Here is a 20660-nt window from a genome sequence, read left to right on the forward strand (position 1 = left end):
CTGCACTACCTGAGCCACTTGTGTGGGTTGTAGACTCCGTCTCATGCTACCTCTAGAGTGAAAGCACCGCCAGCATTCAAAAGTGACCAAAACATCAGCCAGGAAGCATAGGAACTGAGAAGTGGTCTGTGGTCACCACCTGCAGAACCACTCCTTTATTGGGGGTGTCTTGCTAATTGCCTATATTTTCCACCTGTTTTCTATTCCATTTGCACAACAGCATGTGAAATTGATTGTCAATCAGTGTTGCTTCCTAACTGGACAGTTTGATTTCACAGGAGTGTGACTGACTTGGAGTTACACTGTGTTGTTTAAGTGTTCCCTTTATTTTTTTGAGCAGTTTTTATATATATATATATATATATATATATATATATATATATATATATATATGTATATATATATATATATATATATATATATATATATGTATATGTATATGTGTTTTTTTTTTGTTTTTTACTGTAATCCTAAACTATATGTTACCGGTGCTTGCGAGTTTTATACAGACACAGTGCCTCTTTTTGAAATGTTTGTTGCTTGATAACGACAAAAATCCTTTGGACAAGATAATTCTTGGTCCTAGATTTTTGAGAGAGGAGGCAGACTGCAACTAAATAGGCCTATCTGTAATCGCTGCTGCCTTCACGATATTACCCAACTTTATAATTTATTCAGATTTATAACTGCAGGAAACACATGGCAGTGTAACTTCCAGTTATGTGGGCGGCGGCAGTCTTTTTCTGGAGCAGAACAGAACAGCTTCTTGGCAAACAAGTGGGAGTGGCTGGTTTATTATCAATATAAACAGAAGGATAGGCCTACTGAAAAAAGTATAGCGATCGGTGGAGGCAGAATGGCAACAGCCTATCGTAAGTACCATGTTTACTCTAATTTATGTTTGAGTTTTTATCTGCGGTGTTAGTTGTGTTTTAACCACATGCGGCTTCTTTGCCCTCATAGAAAGCGCTGTATGTGGCCACTGTCTGTCTGTATATGTATTTATTTATATGAGTTACGGTAGATTTGATACCAAACCAATCACAACAGCTTTATGTCTATAGGGGGGAAATAATGGAAAGGTCTCAATGTAGCCGAGTGCACAGATATATCATAAGGCCCTCATAGTTTATTTGTAACTTGTAAAAGTTTCACTTTCGTTTATGCAGTTTCTTCAGAGTGTCTATAATTATAGTAGCCTCCTTAAACATAGTAGAGGCAGCATAAATATTTGTTGGTAAATATATAAGATATAGCCTAACAATTGAAATAGTTAAACAAGTTTAGCAATTGTAGCAGCACAAAAAGACAGACAGAACATTTCGTTGTACAACTTTGTGTATAATTACCATGATCCTTAATCCTTGTGTCTTGATCATTCTGAAAATATGAGAAAAATTCTGCATCTATAAAGGCCTCCACATTTCTGAGGTTTTCCACAAGATTTTGGAATAAGATTTACTCAGTCTGAAGAGCATTACATATCAGCATACAGTAGGTGTCATATACACTAGGGACGCGGGGGACATGTCCCCCCCACTGTTTCGATTGGCTGATTTTGTCTTTATCACTTTTTAAAAGCATAATTTGTTAGAAATGCAGAAGAAGAAGAAGATATACTGAAAGATGAAATGCAATTTAAATTTAGAAGAAAGAAATGTGCATTGTCCAAAAAAAGTAACTTAAGCTAAAAGGAAATAAGCTACTGATTGCTGCATTATATTCTATTGTATATTCATATTTTGATTTGTTACCTGCCACCTGGATGCACCGCATGCAGCAGGCCATGTATGTGTTTACACAGTCTGCGTTGACATGAATAAAGCAGATTTGTGGAGGGCCCATATACTGGACCTTTTCTGGGCCCCAGTCATTTCTGTGGGCAGGCCTGGTCACACCGCTAATCTAAGCAAATTTTGTCCCCACCACTTTTCAACACAAAGTGATGCCCTTGCACATCAGCCACTGATGTTGGGCCTGTGGCGGTCAGGATGGAGGGTCAAGTTCTTCCAAAGAAACTATGAAAACCCTTTCTTTTACTGTTCTTGGTTTGAACTCTAGTTGTTGAATTGTTATGTTGAAACAGGAAAGGCCCTTCCCTTCGCAAAGGAATTTCCTCAATTGGAGTTATGGGACCTAGCGCCCAAACAATGAGCCAAACAGCCCCGCACCAAATGTTGGAATCTTCCATACAGCCTATGTTTAGATGGCAAGTTTTCTCTACCCTTTAAGGATAAAGACAATCTTTGGTCATCATCACTGGGAATAATAAATAAGTGTTCACCAAACATGTAAACATTTCTTATTCATATTTTTATTCTCTCTTGTTTTGTGCCATTTCCCCTCCCAGAACCTGAAGAGGAAAACTCTTGTGAGAATGAGTCTGACACCAGTGAAGAGTTTGACAGTGAGGGACAATCAGATGACGAAGAATCAGAAGATGGACAATCAGATGAGGAACAAGCTGATGAAGGACACTCAGGTGTAAAAGTTCCTCGTCAGGTTTGTTTTAGGACATAGAGGGTGTTGGAGTCAGCATCTATTTTATAATTACACGTAAAGCCATGAGAAGTGATCAGTAAACCCACTTAAACCCAGTCTTTACACATTTTCAAATGTTGATGAGAGTGAATCTTATATAGTTTCTTTTTCATGCTCAGGGGAAAGAGCCCTGCAAGTATTACAACAGTGGTGGCTGTCGGGATGGTGGTAGTTGCTCTTACCCTCACGTCTGCAAGTATGCCGTGAAAGGAAACTGTCGCTACGGGTCCGGCTGTAAGCTGAACCACCCCAGAGGTGGAAGGGCATCCTCTGGTTCAAGCAACAGGACTTCAGGACATTCAACATCAAGTGGTGAGGAAGAGGAAGAGAGATTGAATGAAGGTCTTTCTTTTTGATCCACAGCCTAATTTCAAAAATGTTTACACTGGAAACTCCTTAACTCATTATCCATCCATCCATCGTCAACCGCTTATCCTGCGTACAGGGTTGCAGGGGGCTGGAGCCAATCCCAGCTTACATTGAGCGAAAGGCGGGGTACACCCTGGACAGGTCACCAGTCCATCGACAAACAACCACTCACACTCACATTCACACCTAAGGACAATTTTAGAGACACCAATTAACCTAGCCTGCATGTCTTTGGATGGTGGGAGGAAGCTGGAGCACCCGGAGAGAACCCACGCGGCCATAACTCATTATACTCAGTATATTTAAGAATATATGCTTTAACATTATTTGCCCAATATTGTAATCCTATTTTAGTACTGCGTCTTCTTTCTACTCCTGTATAGAGGACGCTAATTGCATGTCTTTCCGTCCACCTTCCCCTGTAGCTTTTGTAGGTTATTCTCCTTTTGTCCAATTTTGTTTTTATTGAGCTTTTCCCTTGGAGACACATTTGTGAGTTTGAGCTATAAAAAATCTAAGTGACTTCTTTTTTAAAAAGTTATACCATTTTTAAAGTTAAGATCATGAAATATTACCTCTTTGTTTCTTTTAGATCCCTGCTAATTAGCTATCAAAATCCCTCCTAGGTTGGAGGGGGAGGGGTTAAGTCAGACATTCATGGATAAGACAAAAAGTTTAATAAACAATTTATATTTAGAAGTTTTATACTTGTTTATGAAACTATGAAAATAACTGCAATTTTATATTATGTTGTTGCGGTACCTGATGGTCAAGTATATAAAACCAGTAGATGTTAAATACATTACTTATTGTATTCAATAACTATATTAAGTTATTAAGTTAACACTTAGTTGTGTTTAATCCAACGACTCTTGGTATTTTCATTATATCATTCACTCATGTAAGTTCTTTGACATTAGCTTCAGTTGAGAGAAACAGTTACTACGTCGCATACATGACTTTTGGGTTTGTGGTCTTAGTAATTATGTCTTTTACCTCAACAGTTTTACATCAAACTGTGGCTTTCTTGACTTTCAAATTTCTATTTTAAATTGACAAACACCATATGTGTAATTCAGGATACAATTCAAACGGGATAAAATATTAGTTATCTCTTACCATTGATTACCGTACTAATTATTTCCGTCCACCGGAAGGAGAGGGACTTAGACACTCTATTAACACATCTAACTCATAGCAACATAAGCATTCTTGTTTCTGGGAACCTAACGATTGTAATTCTAATATTAACTCTCCTTTTAGCTCTTTTTGGTCTCCACCTACACCTGAGAAAAATATCTGGCTCTTTATCTGCTAAATGTTCCGCTATGTCCAAAGACATTTGGTCCTGAGCATGTAGCATACAGTCAGTCAGTTTATGAGAGCTTGCTGGCCGGAAAAAACAAAACAATGACATAAGAGGCTGAAAGACTCCAACCATAACCTTTTATGTCATCTGATGACTCAATATTTTGTCTTTTTCTAATCAGGCCCAAAGCTTACTGATGGCCGGTGCTACCAGTGGCAGCTGAAAGGTGGAAAAGACTGGCTTGATATTGATAATGATCACATTATCGAGGCCCAGTACTCGCTGCCCCACACCAAAGGCATTAAAATCTACAGCACACCTTATGGGTAAGAGCTAAAAACACAGTGCTTAAACATTTTGTAAGCACAGACCGACAGAAACTGGTGGATGATTATTCAATTCAAATTAGCTTTATTGGCATGAATGTAATAACAACATTGCCAAAGCATCATCATTTGTCTCTCACTCTCTAATTTCTCTCTGTAGGGCAGTGAGTATAGATTTAAACAGGATGAGAGTGTATGGAAAGAGTCTGAGTGTGAGACGCTTGGATGATGGAAAATCTGTGTGGATGTGGTACTGCAGCTTGCGTCGGAAGTGGATCAAGTATGGAGGCAAGGTAGATGGAATTAAAGAACGGAACCTGTCTTTTTGTGTGTAAAAAAAAAAATAATAATAATAATACAAACTCCCTTTCCTTATTGTAAATATAAAGTCGGACACAATCGAATTGTTTAACATTTCTGTTTTTATCTTCTTGTTCACTTTTTTAATGAATATTGTCTATTGGTGGGGACAGGATTCGAAGGGAAAAGCCAGCCCTGTGAAGATCTCTGACATAGAGAGCAAGTTCCAAAGTAACCCAACAGGCTCTTTTACTTTCAATATTGGCGCTGACACCTTTGAGATCAGATTCAAAGGTAAAGTATACTCACAAACCATAACAGAATACACATACAACCCCTGTCCAACTAAATTCAGCATGTAGAACAGTTTTTTTTTTTTTTATAGCCTTTATTTTCTTTTTTGTTTGTTAGATATGCAACAAGTGAGTAAACACAAAAAGAGGAAAGTTACTCGCCGACCAATGTACCAACAAAAGCAATCAGGAGGAGGGTGAGTTTGGATTTTAATTGTTGGGCAAATGCTTGTCCAGACAGTAACAAATAAATAAATATTTTTGAGAAAGTTAGACATGCTTCAACCCAGTGGAGAGCGTCAACGACAATCATATGAAATTGACAGACGCTTGTCTTATCCATAAGATTATTACACCTGCCCAGGGACTACAGCCTAAAATTAGCCAAGCTTGCTACAGAAATGCCTGTTAATGTGCACTGTCCCTGTAACTTTAAACTGTATAAATAAAACAACAGCTTGTTGATTTTACAGTGTAGTTGTTATGCAGATTAAACAAACAGATTTAACATCGTAATTTGTGAGCTTTGGAGGTGCTGGTAGGTAGATTTTGATACCTTGTTTAGACAGAGCCAGGCTAGCCATTCGCCGTTACCAGTCTTTATGCTAAACTAAGCTAACCATGAAAGTGGTGTCAATATTCTCATCTCACTCTTGGCAAGAAAGTGAATAAGGATATTTCCCAAAATGTTAAACTGTTCCTTTAAATCCATAATATGATGTTGTCGTCACAGGGCTTCTCATGCAGTCCAAGCATTGCACAGTCTTTCTCTGGGCACCACACCACAGTGGCAGTTTGAGGGAGACGGTGGAACATGGCACGAGTTCAAACACAGGGTAAATTATCTGCAGACTGGAGGGTTCATTTAGCTGAGAAAGTGTATTTAAGATAAACCAAGATGATATGAATGGCTTTATTTCAACAGATGGGCACTAAAACTGAAAGCTCTGTAACCAGTGATGACATTGAGAAGAAGTACCAGCAAAACCACCACGACAGTATGATCTTCAAAGTGAATGGAAACTCATACAAGCTGGACCTTGGAGGTTGAGTTGTGTTTTACATACTGTGATGAGAGAAAATGATAACGCTTTATGTTACGGGTTCCTAATAATTTCTTGAAACCTTTTTGGAAATAATTAAGTTGTTACTAATTTTATAGAAATAGGAGAAGTATTAGAGTTGAATTTGTTGTGTTGACTTTATAAACAGTTTTTGATTCAAAGAAGAATTTATTTTTATTATTATAAACTTTATTTATGTTTATATTTATATATGTTGAATTGTATGCTTGCCATTCCCTCATTTTCCAATCTTCATGATTTGCTAATCTAACTAGCTGCTGACTACATATTTAGCATACAGACATATCAATATTTTCACAGCAGGAAGTAAATACACATATTTCCTAAAATGTCTGTTAACTATTGCTTTTATTCAAATGAATTAATTAGAAGTGTACAAATTCAACATTGTCTGTCTTACTACCTGTGAATAGTTCCCAATTATAAAGGTCTTTAGATGAAACTAATGAATGAGGTATTTTTGGTCCCGTAAGAGAAAGTGTTAGCTATAATAAACTGTAATTTCTTTAAATTGTAATCCTAAAATGCAAATTGAGCATTTATTTAGTAATTTCTTTTTGTTTTTTCCCACAGCGATGATTCAGACCAACCTCAAAACCAACCAAACACGCAAAATCAGACGTGTGCTGGTATGAACATTAAAGGAGATTTTGAAGACCTCAAGAAGAAAATCTACTAACAAATGTGCAATAATAGCATACATTATACAATAACTAATCTGTGCTTATTGCACGTGGGAGAAGTTTGACTTCAATGCTTTCTGGAAGAAGTGCTTTGTGCCTTTCTTCTTTCCTAAACCTAACCAAGTGGTTTTGGTGCCTAAACCTAGCCAACTAGTAAGGCTTTCTGACAGAAATCCCTAAGGACAACTTCTCCCATGTGCGAGATACATTAATTGTGTTTGTTTGGACCATTCTTTTTTTATTCTTAGCTTTAGTTGATTTGATGGCTCTAATTCTGTGTTTACATGAGACGAGTGCTAAAGATATGTTTGGTTTTTTTTAAACATGGTTGATGCCATAGACACTCAACAGTTGAGCCAAGATAGCCTCAGGATTGAAGGTCAAGTCTCGGAGCTTCAGGTTTATTGAGATTTTCCCATACTGCCCATGCTTTTTTATGGCTGGCTTTAGCTGATTTGACCTGCACCTAAATTCTGCCTGACAAACTTGCACTCCGAATATGTAATGTAAACCTGCCTTTTACAAAATGATTTGTAATGTAATGACTTACAGCACACTGCCTATCGGGGAATGCAATTGTTGCTTTGTGGTAAATCAACCATACAGCATTACATTACATTTATTCATTTAGCTGATGCTTTTATCCAAAGCGACTTACAATTGCTATTTATGTCAGAGGTCGCACGTCTCTAGAGCAACTAGGCACACATTGGGGTCTCAAAGTGGATTTGAACCCAGGTCTCTCGCATCAAAGCCTTGTGTTTATTCACTGCGCCACCCCACCTCTGAAGAGGAAGATATCTAATGCGAACTCAAGTCAATTTCTAAACAGCATTATGCTGTGTATGCACATTACCTTTGAAGTGTTTAACATGAACCAGTTACATGTTTACATTATGCAATAAAAATCATATAACCTGCAATTCATATATTTTTTGCTCAGGATTGGACATCAAGTCTCTGATCTTCAGGTTAATTCTGCTTCATACTCAATGTACCAAAGATCATATTAAATGTCCTGTAAGGGGGATTTGAATTATCATTTTTAGCAAATAAAATGCATCCAATGGTTGTTTTGTTTGTTTTTGAGGTAATAAGTCATGAGATCAGTACTTTGGTGAATCTCTATTTTATCTTTTCCCTTACTAGGCCTGTATAATTTACACAGCCATGCTATCCTGTAAACAAATCCATGTAAACAAAGAAATCACTGAGACAATGACAATGTTTAAACAGAACACAAGGTAAAGATGTTCACTGTTAGTCGAATATATAATTACAAAAAGGATTTCACTTCTTCACATTAGCCGTGTACAGTGGGGAAAAACCCTTCCCCAAAACTATTGTATCTCACACAACACAACACACAACAAGCAAACATTTTTAATGACAGAAAGTCATACTGATGTAGCTTAGCCTATAGCTCATTGATCTGGTTTTGTTGCGTGAGCTGTTTTTGTGTGTCAGCACTCCTGCTGAGAAGCAAAACTGAAAGGCTGTGGAAAAGTAAGAAGTGGACATCAGGTACTGAGTAAGAGTAAGTTGAGGGGATTTAATGAAATTAGGCTACAACATTTTTATGAAAATAACATTTAGATTTTTCACATTTGTTAAATCTGCCTTTTTATTTTATTATTAAGGTCTGCTCAACATCCATGCCCACCCCCTGCAGTGGCACTATGGCCCGCACAGCAGTTTGAGAACCACTGGTGTAACATAACATGCTCTACTGTTCTCTTTTTGACTACAGTAGTCACATCTTCCTGTATTATGTTTACCAATTTTGAATAATGTGCTGCTGCAATGTGTACATGTGTGAGGATGTGCACATTTCATTTCTCCCACTTTCCTTTGAATTCTGTAAAACCATAACACTTTCCTTTCTATCCTCCCATTGCCTTTGCCACCTGTCCTTCATTCTCTGTTTAACATGGATTTCTGTCTCACTGAAGCTAACTGCCACATCAATGTATTTATTTTTGGGGGCCTCTTTTGGAACCTTACATGCCATTTCAAGGTGCAAGGTAGATGTATGTATCATTGTTCAACATAGGGTTGTCTAACAAGACTTTCATCTTCTTTGATACTAATATACGAGGTACTCGTGAAAATGTTACTGTAAGACCACCCATCATTTGAATTCTGTATAATGTTTGTTGTACTCCGATCAAAATGTCTGCTGTCCGAATGATTGTTCTGTAAACTGGTGGTTATACTAGTGAACTATCAAATGATTGCTCTCAGTGGTCTTGTATCCCTTATCCATTGCACTGCATGGCATTTCTCTTGTGCAGACTGATAATTCATTACTGATCCTTTTCCCATATTCCAAGATATTATGATCAGCTGGCAGTATATTTTACATATGTTGTTCTTATAATTGATTGTTTCATTTTGTATTTGTAATTTTTTGTATGCATATAAAGTAACTAATTACATTCCCTCTACAATAGTCCTGCACATTTTTGCACTTCCACTTTGCACATTGATACATATGCACAGTACATATATCTATATATCTCTATATATAGATATATTTTCTTAACCTATACATACCAAAATATTTATGTTTATTCATCGCTTCTTAACTTTGTTTGCCTTGTTTTAGTATGTATGTCTATCATCCTGTAGGCCTAAAGTTCTTGGCAGACATACTTGGTCAAAAAACTGATTCGTAATTTTATTTTTTTTAATTTTTTTAAAAAAATTATTTTTTATTTACTGTAATTCTACTATTGGTTACTGGTGCCTGGGTTGTTTGCTACTACAGGCCAGAGTTTTATACAGATACAATGCCTCTGTATAGTTTTTGAAATGTTTGTTGCTTTGGACATGATAATTCTGGGTCCTGGATTTTGGATATTGGAGGTACTGGTTTAACTGTATCATCTACTTCTAGATCTTAACTGCTCATGTTGTTTAATCGATCATTTTTAACACAGCGTATTTTTGTAACTATTGTACAATTTATTTTATTGTACTATATTAGTTCATTATGTTAGGATGATTTTAATTATTGTTCAGTGTTTCTATCTGATGGCGCCCTTACTCAATGTAATACGGTAGTAAAACTTGTTGTTACGTCCTGATGTGATGTCACTACGCTCTGTGTGGCGCATGTGTATGGACCATAGACTGTATATGGACATGCTAGCTGCAGGCTATGGTATGGACACAGCCGTCCGGCTCTATGGTGACATGTGAAGTGTTCACCTTATTGAATAATGGCTGAAGTCTTGCTTAACATCCGTATGCATTAATGGAAAGGTTGCGCACAACTGCTCAACAGGATGCCTAATAATATCGGTAGCCTACATTTACATTTGCTTTGAATGTTGATCAGTGTACATTGTCCCTTTTCTTTTCAAATAAAAAATAAATCAGATCAAATTAAAACATCTAGTAGCCTATCTGTAATCTACGTAATCACTGCTGCCTTCACGATATTAGGTTATTTTTTGTATTGCCCCAAGACAGACATGGCAGTATAAAGCTGCAGTTATGTGGGAGCCAGTCTTGCTCTGGAACGCTTCCACCTCTTGGCAAACAGGTGGGAGTGGCTGGCTTAGCCTTTAAAGGAGAAAAATTAAAACGAAAGTATTACGAACGGGGGAGGCAGAATGGCGGCGGCTCATCGTAAGTAGCCTATGTTTACAATTTAATATACTACTGTAATTTATGTAGGCCTACTCGTTCTCATGCGCTGTACGTGGCCACCATATGCCTGTGTATCTATTTATTTCATACGCGTAGGAGCCATTATAAATCCAAAACGACTTACACTTGCTATACTGTCAGAGGTCACACGCCTCTGGAGCAACAAGGGGTTAAGTGTTTTGCTGGATGGATTACAGTGGGAATCGAACACAGGTCTCCCACACCAAAGGCAAGCATCTCCACCCCTCTATGCGCCATCTCCACCCCTCCACTTAACTTTTTTTCAGAGATTTTGGAGTTGGCTCATAGCGGTTGAAACGCGGACAAAAATCATGTATGCCTATAGAAAACATGCATCAGAAGGCAAATGTGGTGCTGAAAAGTTAAGGGAGAAAAAAAATAGTTCGCTCGAAGTGCCTCAATATTACCTTTATTTTGTGCTGTTCTTTTTGTACCTGAAGACAGCAGTGAGGACTCCTGCTGCAGGGTGGGTAGTGACTTGCTACAAGCAACGTAATTTTGCAAAATAAATAAAGAAAAAATTTTAAAAAGCCTTTTTTAAAACTGTAGCCTACTTTTTACTCTTTACTCTTCTGTGGGCCAGTAACGTACTTTTAATTTCACTACATTTTCCATTTATAGCTTCATAATTTCACCAGTCTGTAATCTGCAATGGGCTTCGTTAACCGAAAGAGCCAGGCTGTGTGCGCGCAGTTACGCAGAAGAGCCCAGGTCTCCTCTGTGGTACAGAGATGGGCGCTTATCACAGATATGAATGAGCTGGGCAGATGTAAACATTTAGAAAATCAGGCAAATACCTTTTCAGTTTAAGGCTTTATTGTTCTACTGAAACAACTGAAATCCAGTGAGCGCACACCATGGCACTGGTGGGCTGTTGGAACGCAGCCGGCGTCTCTTTTTAACAAGCCGGCCGGCACCGTTTCCATTAACTGCGCATTAAAAGCTCTTCAGTCTCTGCAGAGAAACCGTAAATTTCACACTGTAACATCTAAGTCAGAGAGAGAGAGAGAGAGAGAGAGAGAGAGAGAGAGAGAGAGAATATGGTGGATAAAACCGTCCTGTTGGGCTTTAGGCATGACGCACAGCTTCCTCTGTAGCCTATGCAGGTTTACCTGCTTCAACAACGAGCTGCTCCCCATGTTACTGTTACTGCCACATTAATCATCTGCGTTGTGAAGATTGTTTAGATGCTTTAGGAATAATCAGATTGTATTGGCTGCCTGTGCTACTGCAAAGAAAGCGTTTAGTTGGCTACATGTCCATAATAAAAGTGGCTGGGCAGCAAGCTGATATTTTAAATTGATCTTATCAAGACATTCATGGAGATTTTAAAAAGGAAAATAATTATTAAACAGAAATAGCTAAAGATAATCGACCAGCAAAGCAAATTCTATTCCCTAGAAATAACTATATTGCAGCTGTTTCTGATAAACAGCAGATAAAATAATATTATACTTTTACATAAGTAGGTTTGTAATTTTTTTCTTTTACTTTTTATGGGAGTAATTGAACTTTTTCTTGAGTAAAGATTTTAAGTACTCTACCTGCAACTGGCCAGGGGCACCAGTACTAGTGCTGACATTGTGAACATGAGACAGACAGAGATGATTGATTACCACAGATTGATAATAGAGATTGATTATTTATCTATCAACTATTTAAGTGCTTTATTTAACAAAAAAAAATCGGGGGGGGGGGGGGGGCATGCCCCCGAACCCCCTAGCATTTCAGCATCCCCTCCAGGTTCAAAGTCACTCCTACACCCCTGATTTATTTACGGTAGTTTTGATACCAAACCAAATCACAATAGGATTCAGCCAACTGACAGCCTAATGCTATATTAGGCGCAAATGGAAATTAACGCAGTGGTGATCAGGTTATTTCGAATTTGTAAGTTTCAGTTTCGTTTATGCAGCTTCTTCAGACGGTCTACACGACATAGCCCAAAAAAATACAGAAAAAAATAAGCTTTGCTCTCATTTACACTGCGTGAAATTAAAGGTAGCTTACCTTTTATTATCTAACTTTTTTAAATTTACACAAATGTTCCCATGTGTAGATGATATAGCTTGTAATTGAATTAGCAAACAGGGGGCAGCAGGTAAACATAATGAGTTATGTATTTGAACAGACCTACCTGTACATTAACACGTTGTTCTTAACTGTGTCTCTAAATTTTTACCAGCAAGAATATCATATGGTACTTTATAAAAAGTGACTTTCATTATTTGTTATTTATTTGTTTTCTCATTGAACAAATATCACTACCGACAGTTATGATAAAACAACTGAAATAGTGAAACAGGGACACCACATAGCAACCCAACAAGACAGACAGGAACAGAACATTTTGTTGTACAATCTTGTATAATGCTACATAAATTACCATGATACGTTATCATTTCAAACAGCATAAATACGCATCTATTACAGCATCCCCTTTTCTAGGAAGGTTTTCCACAAGATTTTGGAACCTGGCTGCAGAGATTTTCTCAATCTGAAGAGCATTACATGTCAGCCTGACCTGTTGGCGTTCAGGGTGGAGTGTCAAGTCCTTCCAAAGCAAACTAGGAAACCCTTTCCTTAATTATCCTCAGTTTGCACTTAGTGTCATTGTTATGCTGAAACAGGAAAGGTCCTTCCATAAACTGCTGTCGCAAAGTTCTGTTATGTATGTTAAGTGTACAGTTATCTAAAATAGCAATATGTTGTACATTAAGAATTTCCTTAATTGGAGTTATGGGACCTAGCGCCCAAACAATGAGCCAAACAGCCCCGCACCAAATGTTGGAATCTGTCCATATAGCCTATGTTTGGCCATATAGTGAATATTCACATTGTATTGGATTTCAAGTTTTCTCCACCCTTTAAGGATAAAGACAATCTTTGGTCATCATCACCAAACATGTAAACATTTCTTATTCATATTTTTATTCTCTCTTGTTTTGTGCCATTTCCCTTACCAGAACCTAAAGAGGAAAACTCTTGTGAGAATGAGTCTGAACCCAGTGAAAAGTTTGTCGGTGAGGGACAATCAGATGACGAAGAATCAGAAGATGGACAATCAGATGACAAAGAATCAGAAGATGGACAATCAGATGACGAACAAGCTGATGACGGACACTCAGGTGTAAAAGTTCCTCGTCAGGTTTGTTTTAGGACATAGAGGGTGTTGGAGTCAGCATCTATTTTATAATTACACGTAAAGCCATGAGAAGTGATCAGTAAACCCACTTAAACCCAGTCTTTACACATTTTCAAATGTTGATGAGAGTGAATCTTATATAGTTTCTTTTTCATGCTCAGGGGAAAGAGCCCTGCAAGTATTACAACAGTGGTGGCTGTCGGGATGGTGGTAGTTGCTCTTACCCTCACGTCTGCAAGTATGCCGTGAAAGGAAACTGTCGCTACGGGTCCGGCTGTAAGCTGAACCACCCCAGAGGTGGAAGGGCGTCCTCTGGTTCAAGCAACAGGACTTCAGGACATTCAACATCAAGTGGTGAGGAAGAGGAAGAGAGATTGAATGAAGGTCTTTCTTTTTGATCCACAGCCTAATTTCAAAAATGTTTACACTGGAAACTCCTTTACCCATTATACTGAGTATGTAGGCATATTTCATAATACATGTTTTAAATGTTATTTGCCCAATATTTATTTTACTACTGCGTCTTTCTGATTTCTACTCTGTATATAGGATGCTAATTGCATGTCTGTCTGTCCACCTTATTTTGTTGCTCTTACTGAGGTTATTGTTGTTGTTTTTGTAAAGTTTTATTTTTAATGAGCTTTTACCTTAGAGAATTTTGTGAGTTTGAGCTGTATAAATAAAATTGACTTTTAATTTATTTATTTTTTTTATAGAGTTTAAAGTTTACATCATGAAATGGCACCTCTTCGCTCTGTGTTTCTTTTAGATTCCTGCTAATATTAAGTCCCACCGTGAGGGTAATCAAGTGAACCCGTTTTCGCACTAGGCTAGTCTAGACAGTTGTGACTGATTGGTAATGGAGCTGGTAGAGTTTAGCAATATAAACATCTGAAAACTGAAGCGCAGACTTGCTCTGTTGGGGACTGTGAGCTGCTGAAGTTAATGTGTGAATTTGTGGTTTAGCTCTTTAGCTGCTAAATGCATGAGCATGTAGCATACAGTCAGATTATGAGAGCTTGCTGGCTGGAAAAAACAAAACAATGACATAAAAGAGGCTGAAAGACTCCAACCATAACCTTTTATGTCATCTGATGACTCAATATTTTGTCTTTTTCTAATCAGGCCCAAAGCTTACTGATGGCCGGTGCTACCAGTGGCAGCTGAAAGGTGGAAAAGACTGGCTTGATATTGATAATGATCACATTATCGAGGCCCAGTACTCGCTGCCCCACACCAAAAGCATTAAAATCTATGGCACACCTTATGGGTAAGAGCTAAAAACACAGTGCTTAAACATTTTGTAAGCGCAGACCGACAGAAACTGGTGGATGATTTGTCTCTCACTCTCTGTTTCTCTCTGTAGGGCAGTGAGTATAGATTTAAACAGGATGAGAGTGTATGGAAAGAGTCTGAGTGTGAGACGCTTGGATGATGGAAAATCTGTGTGGATGTGGTACTGCAGCTTGCGCCGGAAGTGGATCAAGTATGGAGGCAAGGTAGATGGAATTAAAGAACTGAACCTGTCCCTTTCTTATAAGTGTGACGTAATCAATAGTCAGTATGTGTTTTTATTTATTATTTTTTTAATATCTTCTTGTTCAATTTGTTCATGAATATTGATTTTTATTTATTTATTTATTTATTTTGGTTTTGGACAGGATTCAAAGGGCAACATCAGCCCTGTGAAGAGCTCTGACATAGAGAGCAAGTTCCAAAGTAACCCAACAGGCTCTTTTACTTTCAACATTGGCGCTGACACCTTTGAGATCAGATTCAAAGGTAAAGTATACTCAAAAACCATAACAGAATACACATTTTTAAAACCCCTGTCCAACTAAATTACACATGCAGAACATTGTTGTTGAACATTGTTTTCTCAGATATAGCCTTTATTTTCCTTCTATTTTTATTTTTTGTTAGACATGCAACAGGTGTGTAAACAGACAATGAGGAAAGTTACTCGCCGCCCAGTGTCCCGACAAAAGCAAGCAGGAGGAGGGTGAGTTTGGATTTTGATTTTTGGGCAAACTGAGAAAATTCAATAAAATAAATAGATTTTTATATTATTTTAAATGAATAATTTAACATTTTGGGAAAGTCGCTAAATCGTTTTATTGCTGAGAGTTAGATGCAAATTGATAGCACTCTGAAGCGACAACCAGGAGCCAGCTATCTTAGCTTAGCATAAAGACTGGAAACCCTAACCCCAACTAGTTATTTCTAAGATGCTTAACAATATCCTAACATGAGCCCTAACCCCAACTGCGGAGGAAAACACTGTTTGTATAGGATAGTCCAGCACATAACCCCCTTGTAAAACAACAGCTTGTTGTTTTTACAGTGTAGTTGTTATGCAGATTAAACAAACAGATTTAACATCGTAATTTGTGAGCTTTGGAGGTGCTGGTAGGCAGATTTTGATACCTTGTTTAGACAGAGCCAGGCTAGCCATTCGCCGTTACCAGTCTTTATGCTAAACTAAGCTAACCATGAAAGTGGTGTCAATATTCTCATCTCACTCTTGGCAAGAAAGTGAATAAGGATATTTCCCAAAATGTTAAACTGTTCCTTTAAATCCATAATATGATGTTGTCGTCACAGGGCTTCTCAAGCAGTCCAAGCATTGCACAGTCTTTCTCTGGGCACCACACCACAGTGGCAGTTTGAGGGAGACGGTGGAACATGGCACGAGTTCAAACACAGGGTAAATTATCTGCAGACTGGAGGGTTCATTTAGCTGAGAAAGTTTATTTAAGATAAATCAAGATGATATGAATGGCTTTATTTCAACAGATGGGCACTAAAACTGAAAGCTCGGTAACCAGTGATGACATTGAGAAGAAGTACCAGCAAAACCACTGCGACAGCATTATCTTCAAAGTGAATGGAAATTCATACAAGCTGGACCTTGGAGGTTGAGTTGTGTTTTACATACTGTGATGAGAGAAAGTGGTAATGCTTTATGTTACGGGTTCCTAATAATTTCTTGAAACCTTTTTGGAAATAATTAAGTTGTTAGTAATTTTATAGAAATAGAGGAAGTTATTAAAGTTATTAGAAACAGTTTTTGATTCAAAGAGGAATTCATTTTTATTATTATAAACTTTAGTCCTTATATACAATCACTGGCCACTTCATTAGGTACTCCTGTACAATTGCTTAACACAAATAGCTAATCAGCCAATCACATGGCAGCAACTCAGTGCATTAAGGCATGTAGACGTGATTTAAGTGACTTTGAACGTGGCATGGTTGTTGGTGACAGACGGGCTGGTATGAGTATTTGAGAAACTGTTGATCTACTGAGATTTTCACGCACAACCATCTCTAGGGTTTACAAAGCTCACCAAAATTGTACAATAGAAGACTGGAAAAACGTTGCCTGATCTGATGAGTCTCGATTTCAGCTGCGACATTCATATGGTCAGAATTTGACGTAAACCACATAAAAGCATGGATCCATCCTGCCTTGTATCAACAGTTCAGGTTGCTGGTGGTGCAATGGTGTGGGGGATACTTTCTGGGCACACTTTGGGCCCCTTAGTACCAATTGAGCATTGTTTAAACGTGACAGCCTACCTACGTATTGTTGCTGACCATATCCATCCCTTTATGACCACAGTGTACCTATCTTCTGATGGTCACTTCCAACAGTATAATGCACCTTGTCACAAAGCTAAAATCATCTCAAACTAGTTTCTTGAACATGCCAATGAGTTCACTGTGGTCATAAAGGGATGGACATGGTCTCCAATGGCCTCCACGGTCACCACATTTCAGTCCAATAGAACACCTTTGGGATGTGGTGGAACGGGAGATTTACATCATTGATGTGCAGCTGACAAATCTGCAGCAGCTGTGAGATGCTGTCATGTCAATATTGACCAAAGTCTCTGAGGAATATTTCCAACACCTTGTTCAAAGTTAAGACAGTTCTGAAGGCAAAGGGAGTCCAAACTGGTGCTAGACAGGTGTACCTAATAAAGTGGCCGATAAGTGTATGTTGAATTGCATGCTAGCCTGTAGACACATTAACGATTCCCTAGGTATATCTTGTTTCTTACCTTGTTTTGACAGAGCCATGTTAGCCATTCCCCCATTTTCCAGTCTTTATAATATGCTAAGCTAACTAGCTGCTGACTACATATTTAGCATACAGATATGAGAGTGGGATCAATATTTTCATGTAACTCACAGCAATAAGTAAATACACATAGTTCCTAAAATGTCAAACTATTTCTTTTATTGAAATTAATTCATTAAGTGTACCAATTCAACATTGTCTCACTTTCTACCTATTAATAGTTCCCAATCATAAAGTTATTCAGATGAAACTAATGAATAATGAGGAATTTATTGGCCCGTAAAATAAAGTATTACAGAGAACTCACAAGTCATGAAGAATATCAACTAAGATAAACTGTAACGTCCATAAATTGTAATCCTGAACCACGAAAATAGATGCATTTATTAATTAACTAATTTTTCCCCCCACAGCGATGATTCAAACCAACCTCAAAACCAACCGAAAACGCAAAATCAGACGTGTGCTGGTATGAACAATAAAGGGGATTTCGAAGACCTCAAGAAGAAAGTCTACAAACAATTGTGCAATAATAGCATACATTATACAATAACTAATCTGTGCTTCATGCACGGGGAAGAAGTTTGACTTCAGTGCTTTCTGGCAGAAATGCTTTCTGCCTTTCTCACTAAACCTAACCAAGTGTCTAAACCAAGTAGGTTCTAATAGTTTTTAATTGAATTGGTTCTACATCTGTGTTTACATTAGAAAGGTGTTCAGGATACTGATTATTTTTGTGAATTTTTAAAAACATGGTTGCCATAGGGTATTGTGTCAAAGGGCTTTGAAGTTCACCAACTGGGTACTTAAATTCTAACTGATGAACTTGAACTCAGATTATGTAATGTAAACTTGCCTTTAACAAAATTGCAGTTTTACACACACATGACTGACTGCACACTGCCACACCCAGGGGATGCAATTGTTGTTTTGTTGGCAAAAATGAAGAAGAGGGGATTTGGAAGACCTAATGAAGAAAGTCTACAAACTATTGTGCAATAATAGCATACATTTTACAATAAGTAATCTGTGCTTTTTGCAGTGGGAAAAGTTTGCCTTTAGGGTTTCTGCGTTTCTTTTTTCCGAAACCTAACGAAGTGGTTTTGGTGCCTAAACCTTGCCAAGTTAGTTAGTTAGTTAGTTGATTTGGTTCTGTAGCTGTGTTTAAATTAGAAAGGTGTTCAGTATAAGGTGAAATTATACTAATGATGATTGTTGTGGTTTTTAACAAATGTGGTTGCCATAGGGGATTGTGTCAAAGGGCTTTGAGGTTTACCAACCTGAACCTAAATTCTGCCTGACGAACTTGCACTCCAAGTATGTAATGTAAACCTGCCTTTTACAAAATTATTTGTAATGTAATGACTTACTGCACACTGCCTACCGGGGGGATGCAATTGTTTTGTTGGTAAATCTGAAGAAGAATTTAAGATATGGGACAAACAACTGATGACACAAATAGCTGTTGTTATGTTGTAGCATATCTACATACGGCCTTCGGATGTAATAGAATTGAACAATTTAGATGAATTCTAATGCAATTTCAAGTCCATTTCTAAACAGCATTATGCTGTGTATGCACATTACCTTTGAAGTGTTTAACATGACCCAGTTACATGGTTACATTATGCAATAATGATCTGTAATTCTTCGGGTAATTTATATAATGTTTTCCTCATGATTAGACGTCAAGTCTGGGATCTTCAGTTTAATTCTACTTCATACTTATTCTCTTTTGTACAAATGTACCAGAGATCATAATAAATATCCTGTAATCGGAATTGAAAATTATAATTTTTAGCAAATAAAATAAATCCATCCAGTGTTTGTTTTGTTTGTCTGTTGTTTGTTTTTGAGGCAATAAGACATGATATCCCTACGTTGGTGAATCTACATTTTATCTTTGCCCTCATTTGAACCTTTTTAAAATGAACTATGCCCATATAATTTACATAGCCATGCTGTCCAGTAAACAAGTCCATGTAAGTTATCACTTCACTGAGACAATGAAAATGTTTAAACAGAACACAAGGCAAAGATGTTCACTGTTAGTCGAATATATAATTAAAATATTTATAGACATAGCCTATTATATAACATATTTATCAGAGGACCATTACGTTGGAATATTATTATTATTATTCCCCTCTCTATCAAAACCTGCCCATCATTGTCAGTATTTTAGTCAAATAAATAAAAAGATTTCACATTTGCCCTGTCATAGGCTTTTAAGAGTTAGGCCTACATGCATTATTATGTAACTTTGTGTTGAAAAACGAAAAGCGTAACAGATAACAAGAAAACCTTTGTAATGACAGAGAATCATATTGATGTAGCTTAGCCTATGGTGCGTTCCAGTTGACATGGGAAGTCGGAATTTCCGAGTTCAAAGGTCAAAATTTCAAAGGGAACGTCCCCTTAACTCGGGAATCCTGACTTGAGAAGTTTTTTGTTTGTTTGTTTGTTTGTTTGTTTGTTTTCCTTTCTCTTTATTAGTAGAGCAGTATTACATACAGTCTATGCATACAGCACATAAAAGATACAAAGGAACAAATAGCTGGGGGGGGGGGCTACAAAAAAAAGAGACAAATATAAAAAACAAAAAAGGACAAGAATATCACAGAAAGACCTTCAAACGTGTACAGATATTAAGTACCTTCAGAGCTTTTTTGTTGGAAGAAAAACCAAGTGTTCTAAAATAAAGTTCAATTTCCTTCTTAAAGACTATAAATAGGGGGGTTTTGTCTGTAAATTTGCATTTATGTATATGAAATTTTGCCAGAAACAAAACTAAATTACAAAATAATGGTCGCAGTGCGGCTTTTCATTGCAGAAACCCCCAAA

General features: G+C 37.4%; 2 protein-coding genes across 2 annotated transcripts; both read left to right on the forward strand.

Annotated features, from left to right (window-relative positions):
* Positions 1-715: 715 nt before the first annotated feature.
* On the forward strand, positions 716-7978 carry si:ch211-244b2.4 (uncharacterized protein LOC541512 homolog). Its single transcript, XM_038738769.1, has 10 exons — positions 716-872; positions 2351-2502; positions 2661-2853; positions 4401-4545; positions 4706-4838; positions 5019-5139; positions 5257-5335; positions 5872-5974; positions 6064-6184; positions 6797-7978. The coding sequence occupies exons 1-10, from the start codon at positions 857-859 to the stop codon at positions 6856-6858; spliced, it is 1125 nt and encodes a 374-aa protein (XP_038594697.1). The 5' UTR covers positions 716-856; the 3' UTR covers positions 6859-7978.
* Positions 7979-10396: 2418 nt separating this feature from the next.
* Positions 10397-19643, forward strand: LOC119918180 (zinc finger CCCH-type antiviral protein 1-like). The gene is made up of 10 exons (XM_038738768.1): positions 10397-10542; positions 13551-13732; positions 13891-14083; positions 14855-14999; positions 15096-15228; positions 15391-15511; positions 15653-15731; positions 16334-16436; positions 16526-16646; positions 18230-19643. The coding sequence occupies exons 1-10, from the start codon at positions 10527-10529 to the stop codon at positions 18289-18291; spliced, it is 1155 nt and encodes a 384-aa protein (XP_038594696.1). The 5' UTR covers positions 10397-10526; the 3' UTR covers positions 18292-19643.
* Positions 19644-20660: the final 1017 nt, after the last annotated feature.

This window comes from Micropterus salmoides, unplaced genomic scaffold, assembly GCF_014851395.1.
Source record: "Micropterus salmoides isolate LMB-PRFRI ecotype aquatic unplaced genomic scaffold, ASM1485139v1 Ms_hic_scaffold_23, whole genome shotgun sequence".
Classification (NCBI taxonomy): Eukaryota; Metazoa; Chordata; class Actinopteri; order Centrarchiformes; family Centrarchidae; genus Micropterus; species Micropterus salmoides.